Source organism: Agelaius phoeniceus, chromosome 10 (assembly GCF_051311805.1).
Source record: "Agelaius phoeniceus isolate bAgePho1 chromosome 10, bAgePho1.hap1, whole genome shotgun sequence".
In the NCBI taxonomy this organism is placed as follows: domain Eukaryota; kingdom Metazoa; phylum Chordata; class Aves; order Passeriformes; family Icteridae; genus Agelaius; species Agelaius phoeniceus.
This window is the reverse complement of record NC_135274.1, coordinates 20,393,869-20,413,454: the sequence shown is the minus strand read 5'-3', so window position 1 is coordinate 20,413,454 and position 19,586 is coordinate 20,393,869. Positions and strand designations below refer to the sequence as shown.

At 44.9% G+C, this 19,586-nt stretch overlaps 3 protein-coding genes across 7 annotated transcripts in view; 2 read left to right on the top strand and 1 right to left on the bottom strand.

Moving 5' to 3' along the window:
• Positions 1–1,129: 1,129 nt before the first annotated feature.
• MRPL47 (mitochondrial ribosomal protein L47) lies at positions 1,130–5,330 on the bottom strand. The gene is made up of 7 exons (XM_054639438.2): positions 5,177–5,330; positions 4,312–4,457; positions 3,673–3,733; positions 2,934–3,030; positions 2,221–2,351; positions 1,853–1,948; positions 1,130–1,427 (listed from the first exon to the last, which is right to left on the bottom strand). The coding sequence occupies exons 1-7, from the start codon at positions 5,278–5,280 to the stop codon at positions 1,310–1,312; spliced, it is 753 nt and encodes a 250-aa protein (XP_054495413.2). The 5' UTR covers positions 5,281–5,330; the 3' UTR covers positions 1,130–1,309.
• A 186-nt stretch (positions 5,331–5,516) lies between these two features.
• Positions 5,517–9,810, top strand: NDUFB5 (NADH:ubiquinone oxidoreductase subunit B5). Its single transcript, XM_054639440.2, has 6 exons — positions 5,517–5,672; positions 6,131–6,219; positions 7,119–7,185; positions 7,863–7,924; positions 8,900–9,006; positions 9,575–9,810. Exons 1-6 carry the CDS (start codon positions 5,540–5,542, stop codon positions 9,693–9,695), a joined length of 579 nt encoding a protein of 192 aa, XP_054495415.2. The 5' UTR covers positions 5,517–5,539; the 3' UTR covers positions 9,696–9,810.
• Positions 9,811–11,832: 2,022 nt separating this feature from the next.
• USP13 (ubiquitin specific peptidase 13) overlaps positions 11,833–19,586 on the top strand; it is a 50,234-nt gene continuing 42,480 nt past the window's right edge. For 4 of the 5 annotated variants that reach the window (XR_013183694.1, XM_077184108.1, XM_077184107.1 and 1 more), the window contains exon 1: positions 11,833–12,228. Coding sequence is in view for 4 of the 5 variants with exons in the window: in XM_077184108.1 (XP_077040223.1) it covers positions 12,076–12,228 (153 nt within the window). In the remaining variant the exon portion in view is untranslated. The remainder of the gene's footprint in view (positions 12,229–19,586) is intronic. The other variant, XM_054639315.2, reaches the window with a different exon arrangement.

The window sequence follows — 19,586 nt, the reverse complement described above, 5'->3', positions numbered from 1 at the left end:
AGACAAAGTTGCTTGATCAGATTTTCAAAGCTATTGACAAACCATATTTCTCTTGCAAAATGAGGCAAACTGCAAAGTCATTGTCATTGACTGTTGTCAATGTCACCAGCTGTTGTCATTGTGGAAGAAAAAGAGTCAGTCCAGCTTCCATTTAGATGGAACACAGCTGAACTGCTACCTTAGTGCATTGCAGTGGGGTGGTGTTTTTAAGTTTTCCTCCTGTGGCATGCTTAGATTTCATTATGCCAAATCAGCTTTTATCTTCTGTTTCTCTTCAAAGAATTGCAGTACAGTAGTAATATCTGCTAATATTCCAGCAGCAGAGGGAGAGTAAAACACTGCTGGAGGTTTTCTCACACTAAAGATTCTGAGTTTGAACAGTGGGAATTTTGTACGATGCAGAGAAGGTGAAGGTCCAAGTGCTGGAGATAGATACAGGAAACAGTAGTGGTTCCCTTGCAGTGTTTTACCAGATTATACTGCTGAGCACATTTGCTTCCTGAAAGACTGCTATTTGTGACTTTAATCTAGATTTCTAGATGACCACATATGGAGTTAAAAGCCTTCCTGAAGTGAAAGGTGAAGGTGTTTCCATCAACTGAGAGCAACAGCAGTACCTACTTCAATTTCATAGAAGACTATTGCAGCCTTCTTTCAAACACTTTGCACTGTGCAAAAAAGCATTGTACAAGTGTTTGAATTGTAACAGAAATCAAGGTAGCACAACTGTATTAGAAGTTCCCATGCTGAGTATTTCATACTTTCTAAGAAGCCAGACCTAAAGCAGTGGAAAAAATTCCTCACAGCAGACTGAAGAGCCCATTTACCAGTGCATTTATGCAGAGAGCAAATACACCTTGCATAGCTTACCTTAACTCAGGGAAAATATTCAGGAAAGTAGCAGGAAAAATATGATCAGGGAAAAGGCTCCTATGTGAGCTTCAGATGCTCTCATGTTTCTGTCTGGTTTTAATACACATTTGTTAAACTATACCAGGTAAATATTACCCCTACACTTGTTACTGTCAGCTGGCACTCAGTGGCTGCTCTTCACTGTTCTAATGTATCTCTCTTGTAACAGCTGGCTAACACAACATTTGTTCCTGCAAATGAGATCAGATGATTTGAGTTAGGTACCAAAGCTGCTTTTTAATTCCAGATCACAAGTTTAATTAAAGTCAAATGTTGTATTAAAAACAGAAAAAGATGGAGACTCTCAGGAATGCTCAGTGGAGTTGTTTGTGGTTCCAGAACATGATTCATGTTCCACAGACACTTGACCAGTTGCTTGCAGTGCTCTTCCAGCCTGCTACTGGCTCTGGGATTTCACAGCAAGGTCAGGGAACTTCCTTTCCAAGACCTTCCGCCTCGTCCTCTCCAGGCTTTGCTGCCTTGCCCTTTTCCGTAAGGTTTTTTCAAGTCTGAGTCTGAAACAGAGAAGTTGGTGTGGTTCATTTTCAGCCAGCCTGAGACCACTTTAATGAGCTCCCACCAATCAGATAGAGGCTCTCAGTGATTAATAACTTCAGTGTTCATTTGCTTCTGATAAGTAAAAAAGCCTGCAGGGTAATATTTTTACTCTGGTTCTGAATTCTATGGAAGTTCAGCCTCTGGGAGGATTTCTGATATCTGCACTTGAAGTTACTTTTACAGTGCCACTGCATAACCATGTACCTTAGTAACTAAGGTGGGAACAGAAAAAAAGAAACAGAGCAAGCTGTAATTTAAAAAAGCCTAATTTTCAGTCTAGTAGCTGAAAACGGAAAGATTACAGCTATTTTTTCCTTTTAAAGTGGAATAAGGACACAAACAGATCAGAAGATAACTTTCAATGTCAAAATAATCCTTTTACCTGATGAAGTGATTCACATGAGGTAAGTAATAGAATCTCTTCTTTTTGTGTTTTTTGTTCAAGTGCCATGGTATTGGCCATTCCTTGTAACTGTACCTGTTGGAGACAGATAAAAGTGATTACAGAATGTACATGTCTTAATTCTAGGATTTTACCAGTTTCTCTTGGTTTCAAGTACAGTGATAAAGTGGTCTGGGAGATGGCAGAATTTCTATGTGGGTATTTTTTTCCAGCTCTTGCTGGCTTGGTTTGTAACTGTGTCTCCTGTGTTCTGTACAGTCTATGCATCCTTCCTTGATTAGATAAGGATTTTCTGGGAGAGAGACACAAGAAAAACTCCCCCATGAAAGCAAAGGTTAAATCCATACCAGAAGGTGCGTCCCAGGAAGTCGTGTCTCCACTCGCCAGGGACTGGCTTTTCATGGCCCGTCTGTAAAAGCCTCAAAGCAATTTCTCTTTCTCTGACAACCAAATCTATATTTTTCATAGATGTTTCTACCTGGAAATGGTAAAAAGTTTCAGGATGCACCAACAAAAAACAATGCTGACAATTTAAAAGATCTCAAAGACAAAATTTAAAGGGAAAACAAAGGTAAAACATGCTGGAGTTTGATCATGAGTTCTCTCTCAGCAGGGCCTGTGTATTAGAACAGTAAGGAATGGGTGCTTCAAAAACCTAATTTGACAGCAGGACAGATATGAAATAACTGACAGTCTGATACTTGATTAAAGACCAGCTGGGTGATGCATCAAACCAGATCCAATGCTGATGCAGAAGAGTAGGAAGCTCTGAGGCAAGGGTCAGAAGGAAGCAGGAGAAGCAAACAGAAGATTTGCTTATGGTTTGTAGTGGCTGTTGGTTATTTTAGTTTTCACTGGAGTCTGGTCACAGCCCCAGCAATGCCCACTGGACACTGAGAAAGCTGCCTTGACCAAATTATGACTTGAGCAGTTAGTGCATACACTAAAATCAGGGAAATAATTTAAAAAAAAAAAAGGTCTTTTAACAAATTTACAAACACTTGATCTTTCAGCAGTTTTACTTAAGAGTTACAGTTTTTATGTAGCATGAGAAAGGTACCTTTTCTAAGCGCTCTGGACTTGGCATAGGCTTGCGCTGTCGTTTGGACTCTTGCTCTAAAGTTAAGAGCATGTTCTTTTCTTTCAGCAGGACATACCTGGAGCAGAAAGCACAGTAATTCAAAAATGATTTTGGGATAGCTAAGCAGTTATTCACTTACTATCTGCAATCCCAAATCCTGCTGGCTTCATATAATGAAACAAAAGAGGAGAATGAGGGAGACAGGTTTACTTAGTCTGGAATAAAGAGGATTTAGGAGGGAAGAGTTTAACATTAAGTTGTTTCCATTACCTGGACAAAGCCAGATTCTTCTCACATGTACACAGGAAAAGGACAAGACAAAGCAAGGAAAAAGCTGTTCACAGTAATGATTTAGTTCAGCCTGAACTTATTCCAGCTTCAGAAACTTCTAAAATCAGAATAAATGCAGACCTGAGCACCCTGATGGAATGAAGTGCCCACCCACCAGAAGGGACTGAAAACCAAGTGGGTCCCACTCAAACAACCCCAGAGGGTTTTGTACAAAACCTGAGCCCTCTGAACTAGACACAGCTGTCCCACAGCCACCTGCAGTGCAGCTTCTGTGCTCTGAGCAGGGCCAGGGCCAGGATCAGGGCTGCTCCCAGCCCAAAGCTGGCTCTGTGCCAGCCTAAAGCTACTGGATCGTGACTTCACCAGCCACATTTTATTGATGTGCAGAGCTGGTCTGAAAGAAGCTTCTTCACTAAAACTTACTTACCAAAGTTTATGCAAGTCTTCACTACTCTTGCCCCTTAGCTGCTTTATATTCCATGAATCCCCTGTAAGAGATAAAAAAACCACCATTAATTTAATGAAACAAAGTTCTCTTATTCTGGAAAATAAAAAATGCATCTATCAGGCTCAGCTGACACAACAGTATAAAGACCACTTTTAAAATACTACTGCTTGGACAGCCATCCTTGAGGATATTCAGCTTTGCATTTAAAATAAAATACAAAAAGTCCATTATAAGTAGTGTTTATTTGTGCTTGTAAAAGGCTGGAAACACAGAAAGCTGTCAGATGAATCTTGACACTGAACTAGTTTTCTTCCATAGTACTTACATTTCATCAAAGCACATCTCTTCCGTGATACACTCTCACTTCAGAGCAAGGCAGAGGATTTACAGCAAAACATTTTGCTGCAGAGTTGCTATTTGCTTTCATAAACACTGAATACACACAGCAAAAATTAACAGGCATAAAGATGCACAAGTGGATGTATGTGCATAGAAAAATAATATGATATACATAGAAAAATAAGTTTTACGTAGCTATGAATGCTCCCTATAATGCAAAAAATCCCAGGTCAGATTTCAGCTCAATGATCACTATCAGAAATGCTAAATATAACTCACCAGACTTTACAGTTTTTTCCCCCCAGTTTCCTGGATCATCAAAGAACTCCTCCAGACCTCTCCGAGACACAGTTGTGTGCAGGAACTTCACCTGATGGAGGGTCTCAATTTTTGGTGGATTCTTGTGGTACAGATTGAGTGCCATCCTGCATAAAAGTTAGAAGGAAAACTATGTATGATAGGAAAAATAATATTCTGCTAAATGAGAATGTTTGTTTCATTCACAAAGGCACAGGTCTTACAGAGAGATCACGGCATGTGGGGAAAAAGCAGAGTTTTGGTTAGTCACAAAGATGTCATCTTGGTGTCTTCTCCTCCCCCTCATCTCATCTAATTATCAATTTTCTAGACTTAGAGAATTGTTAATTCTTAATAAATTAAGCAATTAAAAATTAAGGAATAAATCTGAGCTATGCTGTACAAGAGTACATCATAGACGCACGGAACTTTTAGCATTGGAAAGGACCTCTGGAGATCAGGCCGTGCAACACCCCTGCCAAAGCAGGGTCACCTGGAGAAGGTGACACAGGGGCGCGTCCAGGTGGGTTTGGGGTGGCTCCAGAGGGGGAGAATCCACGCCCTAATCCCCCGTGGCCTTAATGCAAAAGCTGTGGACACCCGGGAAAGCACAAAACGCACCAGCAAATTCCCTGCAGGATTCTACAGGCGCAGGGAGCCGCTTGGTGCTGCCCTTACACGCTGCCTGCGGCCACACTCCACACTGCAGCCCTCAGGCTGGCGGAGCCGGGACACACGGACACCGGGACGCACGGACACCCGCCTCCCGCCACAGGCTCTCCTTCCTCCCGGGAACCGCGCCCGCCCCTCCGTGCCTGAGCCCGAGTCCGCCCGGTGCGGTGCGTACCCGGGGAGTCCCGGCCGAGCCCGGGGCAGGCGGAGCGCGGCCGTGAGGGTCCGGCCCAGCGCGGCCATGGCCGCGGCCGCCGCCATCGCCCCGCGTCCTCCCATAGCGCCGGGGGCACGGGGCGGGAGCTGCCCTTTCCCAAGATGGCGCCTGCCCGGCCTCACCCGCGCTCTCCAGCTCTACATGGAGCACAGGGAAGGCTCTGCCCTTTTCCAGCATGGCGTCCGCGCGGCTTCACCTCCATGCGGTCCCTCTGCGCCGGGGGCATTGGGAAGGCTTTGCCCTTTCCCATGATGGCAGCCGCCGGCTTCACCCCGCGACGGGAAGCGGCACGGCCGGCCCCGCCCCGTGCCAGTCCCAGCCATGGCGGCCATGAGCCGGGTGCTGCGGGCGGCCGCGGCCTGGGCGGCGCGGCGGGCGGGCAGCGCCGGGATCACCGGGACCACCGGGGTTACTGGGATCACCGGCATCGGCCCCCGCCTCCCCGGCACCCTCGGTACGGCCCCGGCGGGGGAGCGGCGGGGCGGGGGCCGGGTGACCTTGCGGAGCGGGGCAGAGGTGCCCTCCCGGAGGCCGCGGGAGCGCCCGGGGCTGAGCAGCTTCTCGTTGTGCCCCCGTTCCTATGGAAAACTGCCAGGTTTGGGTAAAAAATGGATGGAAACGGGCGGGAGGCCGACCCTCCTGGCACTGCAATTGTCCATTTACTCGGCCCTGTATGGTGACATTCACTGATTCACGTGTCGGCGCTTACAGGTGGGCATAGACCTCTGTTTATAGTTAGAAGAAAAATTGGTTAATGCTAACAAAATACGAAATTCCTTCAGTCAAACTGCAAAAAACTCAGCTGCTGTTGTAGACTCTTCTTTTTATTTTCCTTTCCCACGTATGTTTGACCTTGTCCTGGCATAAGCACCAGTGGAGTACAAAACCATAATACTCTGGTTCAATTTTCAGTTCCTGTACGGCACAGTGGTGACCATGGGAAGAGAATGTTTATCATCAAGGCAACAAGTTTTTATGATTCTCGATTTCTGAGCTTGTTGGTGAGTTAAAAATCAAATGTATTATTGCATTCAGTGTAGCACATCACTTGCAAATGGTGTAAGAGTGTCTAAAATACAATTTCCTGTGTTGTTTATGTGATAGCATCTAAAATGTGACTGGCACTATTTACATAAACAAGAATTTCCGGTCTTCTTTAAGAATTTTTTTGGTGAAATGCTGTAAAATCAGGGCCAGATGAAGTTCAAAGACTGGCTGTATAGCAAAGGCTGTGATAGGTACTTAAATTACTGCTGTAGTAGCGTTCTTAAATTACATGTCTGTGTTCATATATGCATGACCCACAAATGCTTTCTGCTCCATCCTGCTTTTTGAAACATATCAGTTACTCTGCTGCAGGGTTTGCCTTCACTTATCTACACCACTAACAACAGAGGTGAGATTTTGGAAGCCTGACCTGAGTTTGACCCCTCCAAAGTCAGGTTTTGGATAAATCCTTTTATAAGCAGCAAGAGCTGATTTGATACAACTCCCTTCATGTGATCAGGACTCATTTCTCTGCTTTCTTCAGCTACAGAGGCCACAATGGCTGCACTGGTGTTGGATTCTTGCTTTGCTGTCAGTGCTGATTGCAGCTGGAGCCAGCCATGCCAAGATGCTGAGGGATTTCAGGGAGGTGTTGCTGCTTGCTGCTGCACAGACTGGGAGATGGGAACTGACCTGAACAGGCTCAGGGCTGACACAGCATCACTTTTGTGTGTTCTGTTCATTAATGAACTCACTGCAATCAGCAGTGTTTACACACAACATCCCTTTCCAGCCTAGAAGTGCAAATCTCAGAGTTATTGGCTGTTGACTGTTTTCAGATATTTTCAGATCTCATGTAAATTTTGTCAGGGTTCTGAGTTTCCCACACTGACTGTTTTTATCCCCTCTACAGAGATACTATTTATTCCTGACGGGAATACCAGTGGCTGTGCTCTTAACATACATCAACATCTTCATCGGTGAGTGCTCTGTCAGGGCCAAGCAAAGTACAGTCAGAGTTATTAAATGAAAATTAAGCATGCTGGATAGAGAAAAAGCACTCTTTTAGGACTGTCTCCTTGGAAGACCATGGAATAGGCCTAACAAATACAGTGATATTGTATAAGTACATAGAAAATGTTCCCAGTATATTTGCTGTAGTTTCTCATGTTAAAAAAAAACAAACAAAAAACCATTCTCTCTTCTAGCAGTCTTTCAAACATCAGTGAAGTTTAGTAACTTGCTTTAACAAGACTGCAACTCTGGCTTTTTATCTAGCAAAGATACCAAAATTCTGCCTGGCAATACATGTGTTAAATGTCCTGCTGTAATGATATGCAATTAATTGCAATTAATTTAATAGAGAAATCAGGAAAAGTCCATGCTTTCAGCTCTTGTATTTTAAGGGTATTTCTGTGGACTTGATCCAAGTTGTTTCTTCTATACAGCTGCTAATTTTACCATTTTGGTGTGTCAGTTAAAATCTGTGAATATGTATTTGCAGTGTGATGTATCTGCAAAAATTGCAAGTTCAATTTTTCTGAATAGAGCTCGCACTGAGGGATTTAGATCTTTTCCTTATCTGAAAAGCAGAATATAAGGTAGCTTGGGAAAATAATCATAGAGTTAAATATTCCTTCCCTCCTTTCCTTGTCAGGTGAAGCTGAACTTGCAGAGATTCCTGAAGGTTATGTTCCAGAGCACTGGGAATACTACAAAGTGAGTGTAACATGTAAAAGGGTGGGCATGTTATGGACAGCCTTTCTCTTGACTGATACTTTTGGGAGTAAAATGAATGGAGTATGATGATGTCTGTCAGTGTAGTAAAACTCAAATAGTGCAGTTCTGGTTTTGGTAAACTTTTTGTGGCTTTATGGAACATGTAAAATGCTGTTGGAAATCTCTTTAGTGATACAAGCGGATGAAAATGTTCTGTATGCAGTAAACTGCTGACACTGTATGCCAAGAATTTTTCTATAATATTCCTAAATAGTAAGAAAAGTCCTCTGCATCATACCATGCAGGTTTTGTCTTTATTTTTTTTTCTACAATGTCTTAAGAAACTGGAGTTTAAAGTGACATTTCTTTCTTTTGTGTTGTTTGCCAGTATTGTTTTAAAGTCCCGTATCACACACACTTTTGGATCTAGAAATGAAGATTTTTATAGTCACAAACTCAAGGTTGTGTGGTTTCAATTTAATTGTATTTTCTTAAAATTAGTCCCTGGCTTCTTGCTGCTAGCACTGTTTTGTTTCTCATAGGAAGTAATTGAATTCAGCAATATTATTGTGACTGTTCCAACTCATTTAGACTTGTTCCTAGTGAAATGTCCTCTATGTAGAAGCAGAATTTTGAAATGTTTCTGATTACAGTAAGATTTGGAGTCCACTTCTGTGATTACTGTGGCAGTTTAAGGAACTTTAACAGAAAGAAAATAAACTATATCTTCTGTTAAACTTTATTTTTGCTGTAGAACAGTCATCTGCAGGTTATCTTGGCATTAAGGATTGCAAAAGAAATATGACTTTTTAGGGTTCTGATCTCACAAGTAGTCGTGCATGTTTGTAACTTTACTGTTATGCTATGAATGGCAGCACTCATGGTGTCCATGCCATCTTTTCAGGACTGTGGATACACAAGGTGACATTTCTTTTTGGAAATTGCTCAGACAATTTCTGCTGTTATGTTTTCCAGCACCCCATAACCCGCTGGATAGCTCGTTATGTACTTGACCCCCCTGAGAAGAACTATGAGAAGGACATGGCCCTGCTTGATGTGGAAGTGAGGAAATCTGAGCTGAGGTATGCTCTGTAGTTGGGGGAGTTAAAATCCTGATCCATACTGGAGCTGACTCTTTGATTTTGCATGACATACTGAGCTGGATGCTGACATAAAGTGCTTTCATGTGTCCCCTGAGTGCTGCCTGCCCTGGCTGCTGCCAGAGTGGGAGTCACAGGATCTGTTATCGCTGCCCTCTCAGGATTCAGGTTACCAGAACAATCCAAGGGCGGGGGGGGTCTTCAAAACACTTGGTATTTATGAAGGTGTAGCTCTGTCTTTGTCTTCCTGAATCAGCAAATGGAGCTCTTTTTGCCCCTGCTAATGCTCTAATGTTCTTAGAGAAGAACCTGTGACAAAACTGCCAGTATTTTTATTACTCCTTTGTGGAATGACTTGCTGGAAAAAAACCACAACAGAACAACAAAATTAAAAGATTTAATAGCTCATGTCTTAGCTGAACCCTTCATATTTTGGTCCTACCTATGCTTTAGCAGTATTTATAAACCATTGATGCTAAAATCATTGCTTTGTCAGTAACGTTCAACATCAACAAACTTCATGTTGAGGGTGTCTGTTGCTTTTTTTTAGGCTGCTGGAGTTGGAGGCACGCAGACTGATGAGACACCGGGGAGATGGGCCTTGGTACCATTACGAAACACCTGACAAAAATCTTGTTGACAATTCTATGAAAGCCACACCTGACAATTAAACAATTTTAGGGCAGTGTGCAAGGTCTTCAGTGCATACTGACAAATTGTGACTGTGCTGTGGAACAGACATCCTGCTGTTTGCTGATGGAAATGAATAAATGATGTTTGTGTTGATTCCAGTATCTTGAAAGAAACTGTGTGGCAGTTAAGCTCATACAGCTATTAAAGCTGTTAATCAATGAAAATGCTTTATGTCAATTGCCAACCAGTGCTCCTTTCCTTCAGAACATATGTACATGAAACACGTCGGTACTATGAGTTTCCATTTTGTGATTTCTAGTGTTTATAGTTTTAAGTGAAAGATACAAGAAGCTAAGAGTTTTTTCTTTCTCAATGCTTTGTGTCAGGTAATTGGTGGGAGATGAAGGAAGTAGGAAAAGTACCTTCACACATACCTGCCATGCATTTTCAGAACTGTGCAGCTGTTCTTCCACACCACTTCTGGCAACTCCTTAGGGAATACAAAGAGTTCTCTCATCACCTGGCAGGTTTTTGCCACTAGAGGGATGTGTTTCCTCAGGGTCTACAGGCCATGGTACTCTTTTAAATTTCTCGAGTGATGGAAAGTGCCTCTTACAGTTTGTGACTCTAAATTATCTGTCCATATTCAATATTCTCACTTTTTAAAGGAAATAAGCCCAAATTAAACCCATATAATCTAGTGATTTGAAACATAAAACTATTTTTTTATATTAGGCAAGACTGCATGGACTATTTTAAGCAAAAACTGCCTTGTTTGCTGTTTCCTGGCACTGCCAAACATTAGAAAGACATTGATTTTCTATCAGTGCTTTGCTTGCCCTTTCTGATAGAATCAGTCTTTCAGGTTAGATGGCTCATATGTCTTATGGCTCTCATTGTTTATAAATGCTGAGTTATTAATAAGAGAGGCCATTAAAAAAGCACAAAGTCTCCTCAGGTAAAATAAACCTGTCTGACCCTGCATTAGTGTTTTTTATCCAACATCCAATGATGCTTGCAAGTCTGATGTAATGTCTGTTTTTCAGTAAGTCTCCATGGACATCACATTCTGCCCACAGTGTTTCACATTGTTCCCAACACTGGATTTTTCAGTTGTGAAAATTGCTGAGAACACTGTGCTACCCTGCTCATCCTCACAGCCTGCTCATAGCTGGGTACAAACATTTTTCAATTCTGTTTTTGAGATTTTCCTAGAACCACTTTTTGAAAATTTTAATTTTGAGGTAAAAGGTGGTTCTAGCAAAGGTCACATCACCTCCTTGAAAGTGATCAATGAGTCCTTGGATATATTGTGGATGATGGGTGGAAGGCAACTCATCTGTTCTATGCATCTTCATTTTACATGGACTGGTCCTTTCTTTAATGCTGTTGCTGCCAGGCATATGTAGTAGTTATTGGCTACTGCTTGAAAACAGCAGCAATATTTTTTTCCCTACAAAGATCACTCTTATTTCTCCTCTGACGTTACTCTTGCAAAGTGAAGAGCAGAGAGAAACACAGCAAAGGCCAAAAAAGGGCATTTTAAGGTAAAGGCACTGCCCCTGAAGCCATGAAATTGGGAGTTGGCTCCTGGCACTGCCACAGGCTTCTCGAGCATCCCACGCTGGCCATTCCCAGCCTGTATCCCCCCACACCGACCTGCTCTTCTGGAAGGTGGGGACATCCCACCTGTCAGCACAGGCCAGGTGGGACCTGCCAGAGCCATGTGAGACACCTGTGCCACAATGAGGGGCTGAGAATGAAAATACAGAGGAGAGATTCTTTACTGCGTGTATTTCATACAAACATAGATACATAGACAGATGTATATACATATATATATATATGTACATATACAGTTATATACTTCCATATACTTCCATATACATATATATATGTAAATATATATACATATCTATGTATATATATGTATATACATACATACATGCACACACATATATATATATTTATGTAGTCTTTAAAAGCTTAAAACTAAATAACAGAGCGTATAACAGAGTATTAGCGGTCAGAGGGAAACCTTCCCCGGGCTACCCGGAGAGCCCAGGGGCCAAGCCTCCGTGCCGCCCCGCTGAGAGCGAAGGTTTTCGGGCGAGACGCGGGGCCCCGGCGGCGATCCCGCCCCACTGCCCTGCCCCTCGCCCGCCCCCGCCGGGACCCCCGAGTGCCGCCGCCGCAGCTGGTGCCGCTGCCGCTGCCATTGGATTAAAAATAGCATCTTCCCTCCCCCAGCCCTCCCTCGGGCCCGGCTCCCGCCGCCGCCCTGCCCCGGGCCCGGCTGCCCGCCGCCTCCATCGCCCGCGCAGAGCGGCTCGGCAGGGAGGGCGGGCGGCCGGGAGCGAGGGCGGGAGGGCAGCCGGGAGGGAAGGGAAGGGAAGGGAGGGAAGGGAGGGAAGGAGGATGCAGCGGGCCGCGCTCTTCCGCGGCGGCGATGCGCAGATGGCCTCCGGGGACCTGGGCGAGCTGCTCGTCCCCTACATGCCCACGATCCGGGTGCCCAAGTCAGGGGACCGGGTCTTCAAGACGGAATGTGCCTTCTCCTACGACTCGCCCGTGAGTGCAGCGATCCACCCCCGGCTGCCTCCGCGCCCCCGCCCGCCGCGGCCCCTTCCCCTCCCCGCCGCAGCCCCTCGCACCCTGCCCGGGCCGCTGCCTCCCCTCAGGCTGCCGAGCCGCCCCAGCCCTTCCTCCACCTGCCGCGGGCCCTCGCCCCGCCGCCGCTGCCCGGCCCGGGTCGCGGCGCTCCCGCACATCGCCGCCGGCTCGTCCTTCCTGCGTTTGTTCGTTTGTTTTCCTCCTTCGAGGCGTTCTGAAGTGGTTGCTTGGACACCGGGATTTTGTGGTTTTGGGGAAGCTTCCCTGCTTGCTCTGCTTGTCGGGGTCTGTCTGCTCCACCCGGAGCCCTGCTTTTGCTTTCACACCGAGGTAGTTAAAAAGGGAGAGTAATGGCCTTCTCCTTGGTTTATTTCGGCGAGCAGATGTCAATTAATTTGCTTTTCTACTGCCTCCGTGCTCGTTCTATTCAAAATCTTCATAGAAAGCTTTCAAGGTGAAGGCTCATCCTGCAAATCAGCGTGGAAGTTCCCCTGAAACACTTTCTCCCCAAGGGTTTCAGTTACATCACTGAACTTCAATGGACTTGTAGTATTTCCCCACCAGCTTGGTTGGTTTGCTGTTAGATGAATATTTCATGTGCAGTAAACTTTCTGTGGCGTTATTTCCACCAGCATCCACAGATTGCATGTGTTCCATGGCAGATCTGGGGCCTGACTCAGTTTTTAACTTCACTGCTAATACTGGAAGCCTTCATAAATGGGCAGTGCTTTGTAAGAAACAGGTGCTTAGAAATTAGACTTTATCAAAAGAGGTTGAAAATTTTATTAAAAGTTGCTTCTCCACAGGAAACTGAGGTTTCCCAAAGGTGATTGAGCACTCTATGTTGATGTTAATGTCAATGGCAGCAATCAGAAGGAAGCTCATTGCATTACAGAATATTCATTAAAAGTTACATTTCAGAGACATTTTTGGAATCCTTTATCCCCTTCTATTTGATAATTCCCCCTCTTTTTGATAATTCCTTTTAATACAGAAAATCAGACTTGATTTTAAAGGTGACTCAGCTGTCTGGTGTTTGTCATGTCTTGTTGAACAGAGGTTATTTTTACCCACACTCTTCAGATCTCAAGTGTCACCCAGCAGCCCTGACTGTACTGGGAGCTGGGCTGATTAGAACTGCCAAATCGGACTCCACCGCAGAGGCGATAATTGCATTATATACTTAAGGAGGTTTTGGCGGGGGAAAATCAATACACCACATTCTTTCCTTCAGATTTCTGCTTGGGTGAGCACATGGTTGTTGCTTTTAGTAACACTTTCAGGCTTATTCGATATTATGGTTTATAAAAATTTCTGTTAACAAGGAGGGAGGGATGTAAAATACTGCTACAGATTAAAGAACAATCAATCACCACCGTGTGCAACAAGCCTCAACTGAGCACAGCTAAAGCTCTTCTACTTCCAAAGCTTAATGTGGTTTTTGCAGCCCTGTTTGTCCCTCTGTCAGTTGTGTCATCTTCTCTGGGTTTGTGTAGTGCATCTTCCAGTGGATAGAGGCAGCTTCACTGATTGTTCTCAAAACTGCTTGAGGTTCCTTTTCCATGAGGTTTAAATCTTTCTTGGATGAAGATCTGAGAACAATGTCACCTTTGTGCTACAGTGAGAGTCATTAGCTGAGAGACTTCAGAAGTGAGAGCTGGAAGTACAAGTGGCTATTTAGTGTGTTTGTTCCACGTGGATTAACTGTATCGTGGTGATCTTGTCAGAGAGGTGGTATTGTTAGAAATACAAACAGATGAGAAATTAATGTCTTTAGATTTGGCCTTCTTCCAATGGAACATACTGGGGTTGGTCCCTGGAAAGTTGGCAGGAGCAGGAGGCAAATTTCTTTGCACTTAAGAGACCTAGTGACACTTTTTAGTTTGCTTGGCTTATTGGATGAGAAAAATATGTCATTTATTATTTATATTTTAATTAATTTTTTGAGATTTTTTGATGTCTTCTAGAAAAACTGTGTTTCTCTGATGAGGGCTCCTACTCCAAGTAGCCATTCCTTTGTACAGGAATTGAGGAGGGAAGGCAGGCTGCCTACAAAACACAAACCTGGCCTAGTGTTGAGTATTGCTTCCTCCAGGGATTGACCCAGCAGCTATTTGAGCCAACCACCTCCCTGCAACTTGGCTGACAAAATCCTGCACCTCTCATTATTCAGGTCTGAGGTGCAGTCATGCCTCCTGGTGACTTTTTCCACATCTCCAACCTGTGCTGTAGGTTTCTTCTCTTCTATTTTGTCCACTGTGACTTCTCTTCCTCTTTTGGTGGATGAGCCTGACTTTGTGTTCAGTGAAATGCAGAAGATATGAAGGTTGCGTTAAATAATCTTTTGTTGTACTATTATTTTTTTAGAAGGATAATACTCAGCTTTGGAAATTCCACCTTTTAATGTGCCCTGGTCTCAAAAGCATCTGATCATTTATCACAGAATTGTAGAGTCATAGAATATGCTGAGTTGGAAAAGACCCATGAGGGTCATTGAGCCAACTCCTGGCCCTGCACAGGACACCCCAACAATCCCACTATGTCCAAGCACTTCTTCAGCTCCATCAGGCTTGGTGCTGTGACCACTTCTCTGGGGAGCCTGCTTCAGTGTCCAACCACCCTCTGGGTGAAAAACCTTTCCATATCCAACCTAAACCTCCCCTGAGACAGCTCCATGCCATTCTCTCCATTCCTGTCACTGGCTGTGAGAGTGACACATCTGGGGAAGAGACAACAGCTGGCAAAGGGATGCAAACTGGGGCATAAAAATGGCTTAATGTGAGCTGTGGATGCTGCACGTGGATGTGCCCTGAAACCTTCCCCACAAAGGGCAATGGTGACAACCCCAGCACAGCCCATGAGCCTGACACGGTGACAGGACCGGGCAGGCTGGCTCTGTAGAGTGCAGGACTGTGTTTGTTTGAGCAGCTGAAAGTTTGGCTTTGCTCTGCTGGAAAACCTTGCTGCTGACAACAGCTTCCTTTGTGAATCTTGCTGACTTCATTTTTGTGGCTTGGGAACTCTGTAATGGTTATGTTGGGACAATTCCCAAAGTCTGAGCTGAGCTGATGCTCTGCTGTTGGTTGTGCAGTTGAGACTGAAATCCTTGAGAGACTGGAGTGTGTAAGGGAAGTTGGTGATTGTGTTGCATAAAACATTCTAGAAATAAGCACCTCCTGTCTGGCAGCTCCTTTGGTCAATATTCCTTGAGGAAAATCAGGAAGTCACTGAGGCCTGTGTCTGTGAGGGGTAGGCTTGGATCTTGTCTCTATTGATGGAATGAGAGCAGCAGAGGAGAAACAAGAGGACTGAACACACCAAGACAAAGGGAGTACTCCAGATGAGGATGTTGGCCTAGCTGCAAAATGACCTCCAGTTAGGGAGGCAGTCAATTGCTTGGTGGTGGGTGATCACCTGAAAAGTCAGAGCAGTGTGGTACTGCTGCTTGACAGGACATGCCAAAGCTGTCACATGGGGAGTGTTTTGCTGGCTGGAAGTGCACCAGGCCACTCAGCTGGTTCACATCAGTTAACTCACTGCTCTTCTGAAGTTGGTGAGTGGTAATATCAGCAGAAGTTGTGCCTGCAGTGGTTCACACATGAGAAATAACTGTGGTGCTTGGGAGAACAACCAGGGTGTATGTGCATTGTGCATTTCCTTGGAGTTGATTTAAATTTGGATCTTACTAGCCTTTTCCTCTTTATGTGTCACTGACCATCCTGTTACCCAGAGTGGTGCTGGACAGGAGTATTTTGGGCAGCAGAGAGACCTGAATTCTGAGGTACCCAGAGTGTCAGGATAAATACAGAGATGCAGACAAGTGCTGGAGCTCTGCTGTGGAACCATCAATTTTCCTCTCAGCTCTTCTCCCCAGCTTTTCTGTTCTGGAAGGACAGCACTCTTTTTGTGACCAACAGAGCTGTACAGCCAGGTTTCTGCACAAAGCAGAATCCCCACATCTCAGGTGGCACTGCTGGGGCTGCAGAACTGGGCTGGAGCTTGGCAATCAGCCCTGGTGGATCTCAGACACCTCTGCCAGGGGCTCACACAGCCTCACCTGGATAAGCTGCCCCAAACAGTGGGGAGGGATGGGTGGAAGTATTCCTGCAGGTTAGAAGCACTCCTGACCCAGCATTAGTTTTGCCATTGTATTTGCTCACTAACTGTGAAGCTTTGATCCTGCCTGTGCGTGTCACTTGTCCAAGACACTGCTTTGGAATTCATAGCACTGCTCTGGAGTCCAGCTGTGATTTATAGGTGGGTGTGAGCAGTCCATGCACCTCTTGGAGTGGAGGTTTGGGTTTGGTTTAGTGGCTGACTGGCCCATACAGCTTTTTTCTTCCCAGGAAATGTTTTAAGTGCTGTACTGGATTGGCCTTGTGCATGTGCCCTTTCAGAAGCTACAACAGAGGTACCAGGAATCTTTGTTAAGCAATTGTGAATTAATTTGCTTCTAGGGAAATTTCCACTGCTATCCCGTGCTTTTGTAAAGGAAGAGCAGGGGAAGGATTTCTTTTGCACTTCAAGTTAACAGCCCAGTTACTGGGCCTGTAATTTATTTCCTACTTCCACATCCTTTGTCCTTTCTCTGCCCAACCCAGCTCTTCTTTTCCCATCTCTCATCTCTCACCAGTTCCAGTAGTACCTGGCTCCTCTTCACTGCTCGTGTGTATTTTGACTTCAATGTTTTGCATATGTCAGTGTCCTTCCATTCCTTATTCTGATTCTGTTGCTTCTCCCTCTCATCATTTTTTTACCCGATCCCCAATTTTACCCTCTTATTATTCCTTTTCTGCTTTCCTTTAGTCTCCATTACTTTCCTGTCACCTTTGGGTGACAGAGGGCAGTTCTCTAAAAGGCAGACTCACACCACTGCTCATATCCCACATTTCTTTTGAATGTGACTAGATATATTCTTGGCCTTAGCACACATTTTTTGTGTTGGTTCCCCCAACCCACCCCAGAAGTAACTACATTTACTGCAGTGGAAACTTAAAAATGAACTTTTTGTTTGCAGGAGCCATCTCTTTGGCCTGTTCTGTTCAGCTGGTTGTCTGTGGTTTGCTGTGTTTTTTTTTCCTCCGTGTTTCAATGTAGGTAATATTGGTACATGACAGAGAGACAGGCTTTCTTTTTGTTCCTCATTGTAAATTATTATGTGTTGTTGAGATGAATATTAAGTGCCAAAACATCTGTTGTTCTTTTTCAGCCTGTCCCGAAATAAAATATGTGTAATTTAGTTAGACTATTGTGGGATCCAGTGCAATGTGTGTATGTTAGGGATGGTCCTGTAACTTTTCAAATATATTAAAGATTGGATTGGAATTATACAGCAAGACTCTTGTGACCACAGCCAGATTAATTTGTGGTGATTCCTGGTGAACAGACAGCCTGAGCAGAGCCTGTAGCAGCCTATATGGGCATGAATTTTGTATGGAAATTCTCATGGAAACCATGGTAGAATGCACAAGGACAGTGATCCTGTCTCATAACAGGTACATTTTATTTATATATGACAGGATGGATCACCTTTTTATTCTTCACATTTGGATGTGGAGACATGTGGAGACTCCAGGTGCCATTTTACTCTCTTCTTGATACTCTCTTTGCAAATTTTGCCATTGTTCCAGAGGATCTAAAGCAAGTACCTGTGCATGAGACACTGTTCCTGAGTCTGCAACTGTTTGCCATGTTAGGAGATCACCACAGCCCTTGTGTTTGTACAAAGTCATTGTTGTCTGAGCCACTGCAGGAGCTGAAATTGCTAAACCTTAAATTTCCCGGAGGGATCTAAATGGTTTGTGAGGGCTGATAATGGGATGGAGGCCATTAGTTCAGTCCTGATCAGCTTATGGGTGCTTGGAAGCTGTTGGTGTCTGGTGCCACAAGCAGTGTGGAATGAGGGGTGAGCAGGAATGAGGGGTGAGCAGGAATGAGGGGGTGAGCAGGAATCAGGGGTGAGCAGGAACGAGGGGGTGAGCAGGAACGAGGGGGTGAGCAGGAATGAGGGGTGAGCAGGAATGAGGGGTGAGCAGGAATGAGGGGTGAGCAGGAATGAGGGGGTGAGCAGGAATCAGGGGTGAGCAGGAACGAGGGGGTGAGCAGGAATCAGGGGTGAGCAGGAATGAGGGGTGAGAAGGAATGAGGGAGTGAGCAGGAATGAGGAGTGAGAAGGAATGAGGGAGTGAGCAGGAATGAGGGGTGAGCAGGAATGAGGGGTGAGCAGGAATCAGGGGTGAGCAGGAATCAGGTGTGAGCAGGAATCAGGGGGTGAGCAGGAATCGGGTGAGCAGGAATGAGGGGTGAGCAGGAATCAGGGGTGAGCAGGAATGAGGAGTGAGCAGGAATCAGGGGTGAGCAAGAATGAGGAGTGAGCAGGAATCAGGGGTGAGCAGGAATGAGGAGTGAGCAGGAATCAGGGGTGAGCAGGAATGAGGGGTGAGCAGGAATCAGGGGTGAGCAGGAATGAGGGGTGAGCAGGAATCAGGGATGAGCAGGAGTCAGGGGTGAGCAGGAATCAGGGATGAGCAGGAATCAGGGGTGCCATCTCCCTCTCTCTCTGTCCCCATGGCTGGCACTTGTGTGTGCCTCTCACCCACCAGCTTCCTTGCTCTGCTTTTGAGTCTGAGAGGGAGCAACTGGTGCATTTTACCTCTCTTTCCCTGGGGGTTCTCTGCCTCTTTCCTTCCTCCAAACATGAATTGCTGTCTAAATAAGTAAAAGCAGCTCTTTTTTCTTTTTTTAAAATACTTTTCTCCCTGATGTGGGCTGTATGTTTGTTTCCCTATCTGAATGAAGCACCTGGCATGCCATGAGCACCTTAGCAGCAAAGCACAAGCAGAAATACAGTGAGGAGCAATCCCTTTTCTTTCTGCTTAGAAGGTGAGAGGGCTGAACCTGCTCTTGTGAGTGGGCCTTGATGGAGCCTGACCAAGTACAAGCTTCTGCCCCAGCAGTGCCTTTAGACTGGAGTGATAAGGGAAGAGAATGTTTATGCATTGCTTTATCCTGAACTTCACACTACATGTCTGCTGCAGCCTCAAGCAAGAATGAAGGGGAAAAATATCAGCTAAAGTTCCTAAGGTTTTGTCTGTCAGGAGAAGTTATGCTTTTCTGGTGTAGAACAGTCTCTCCAGTGCTTCAGATAAGCTGCCTTCCTCCAGCATAAACTTTCACACACATCTAAGATGATTGTCAAATACAAAGATTTACATGCCACAGGCAATGTAAAATATCATTCCTTCCAGAACTGTTTGTCTGCTCAGTGGGGTTAAATTAACCAGCACAATGTTTGTCTTAGATCACAGTCGAGTGTT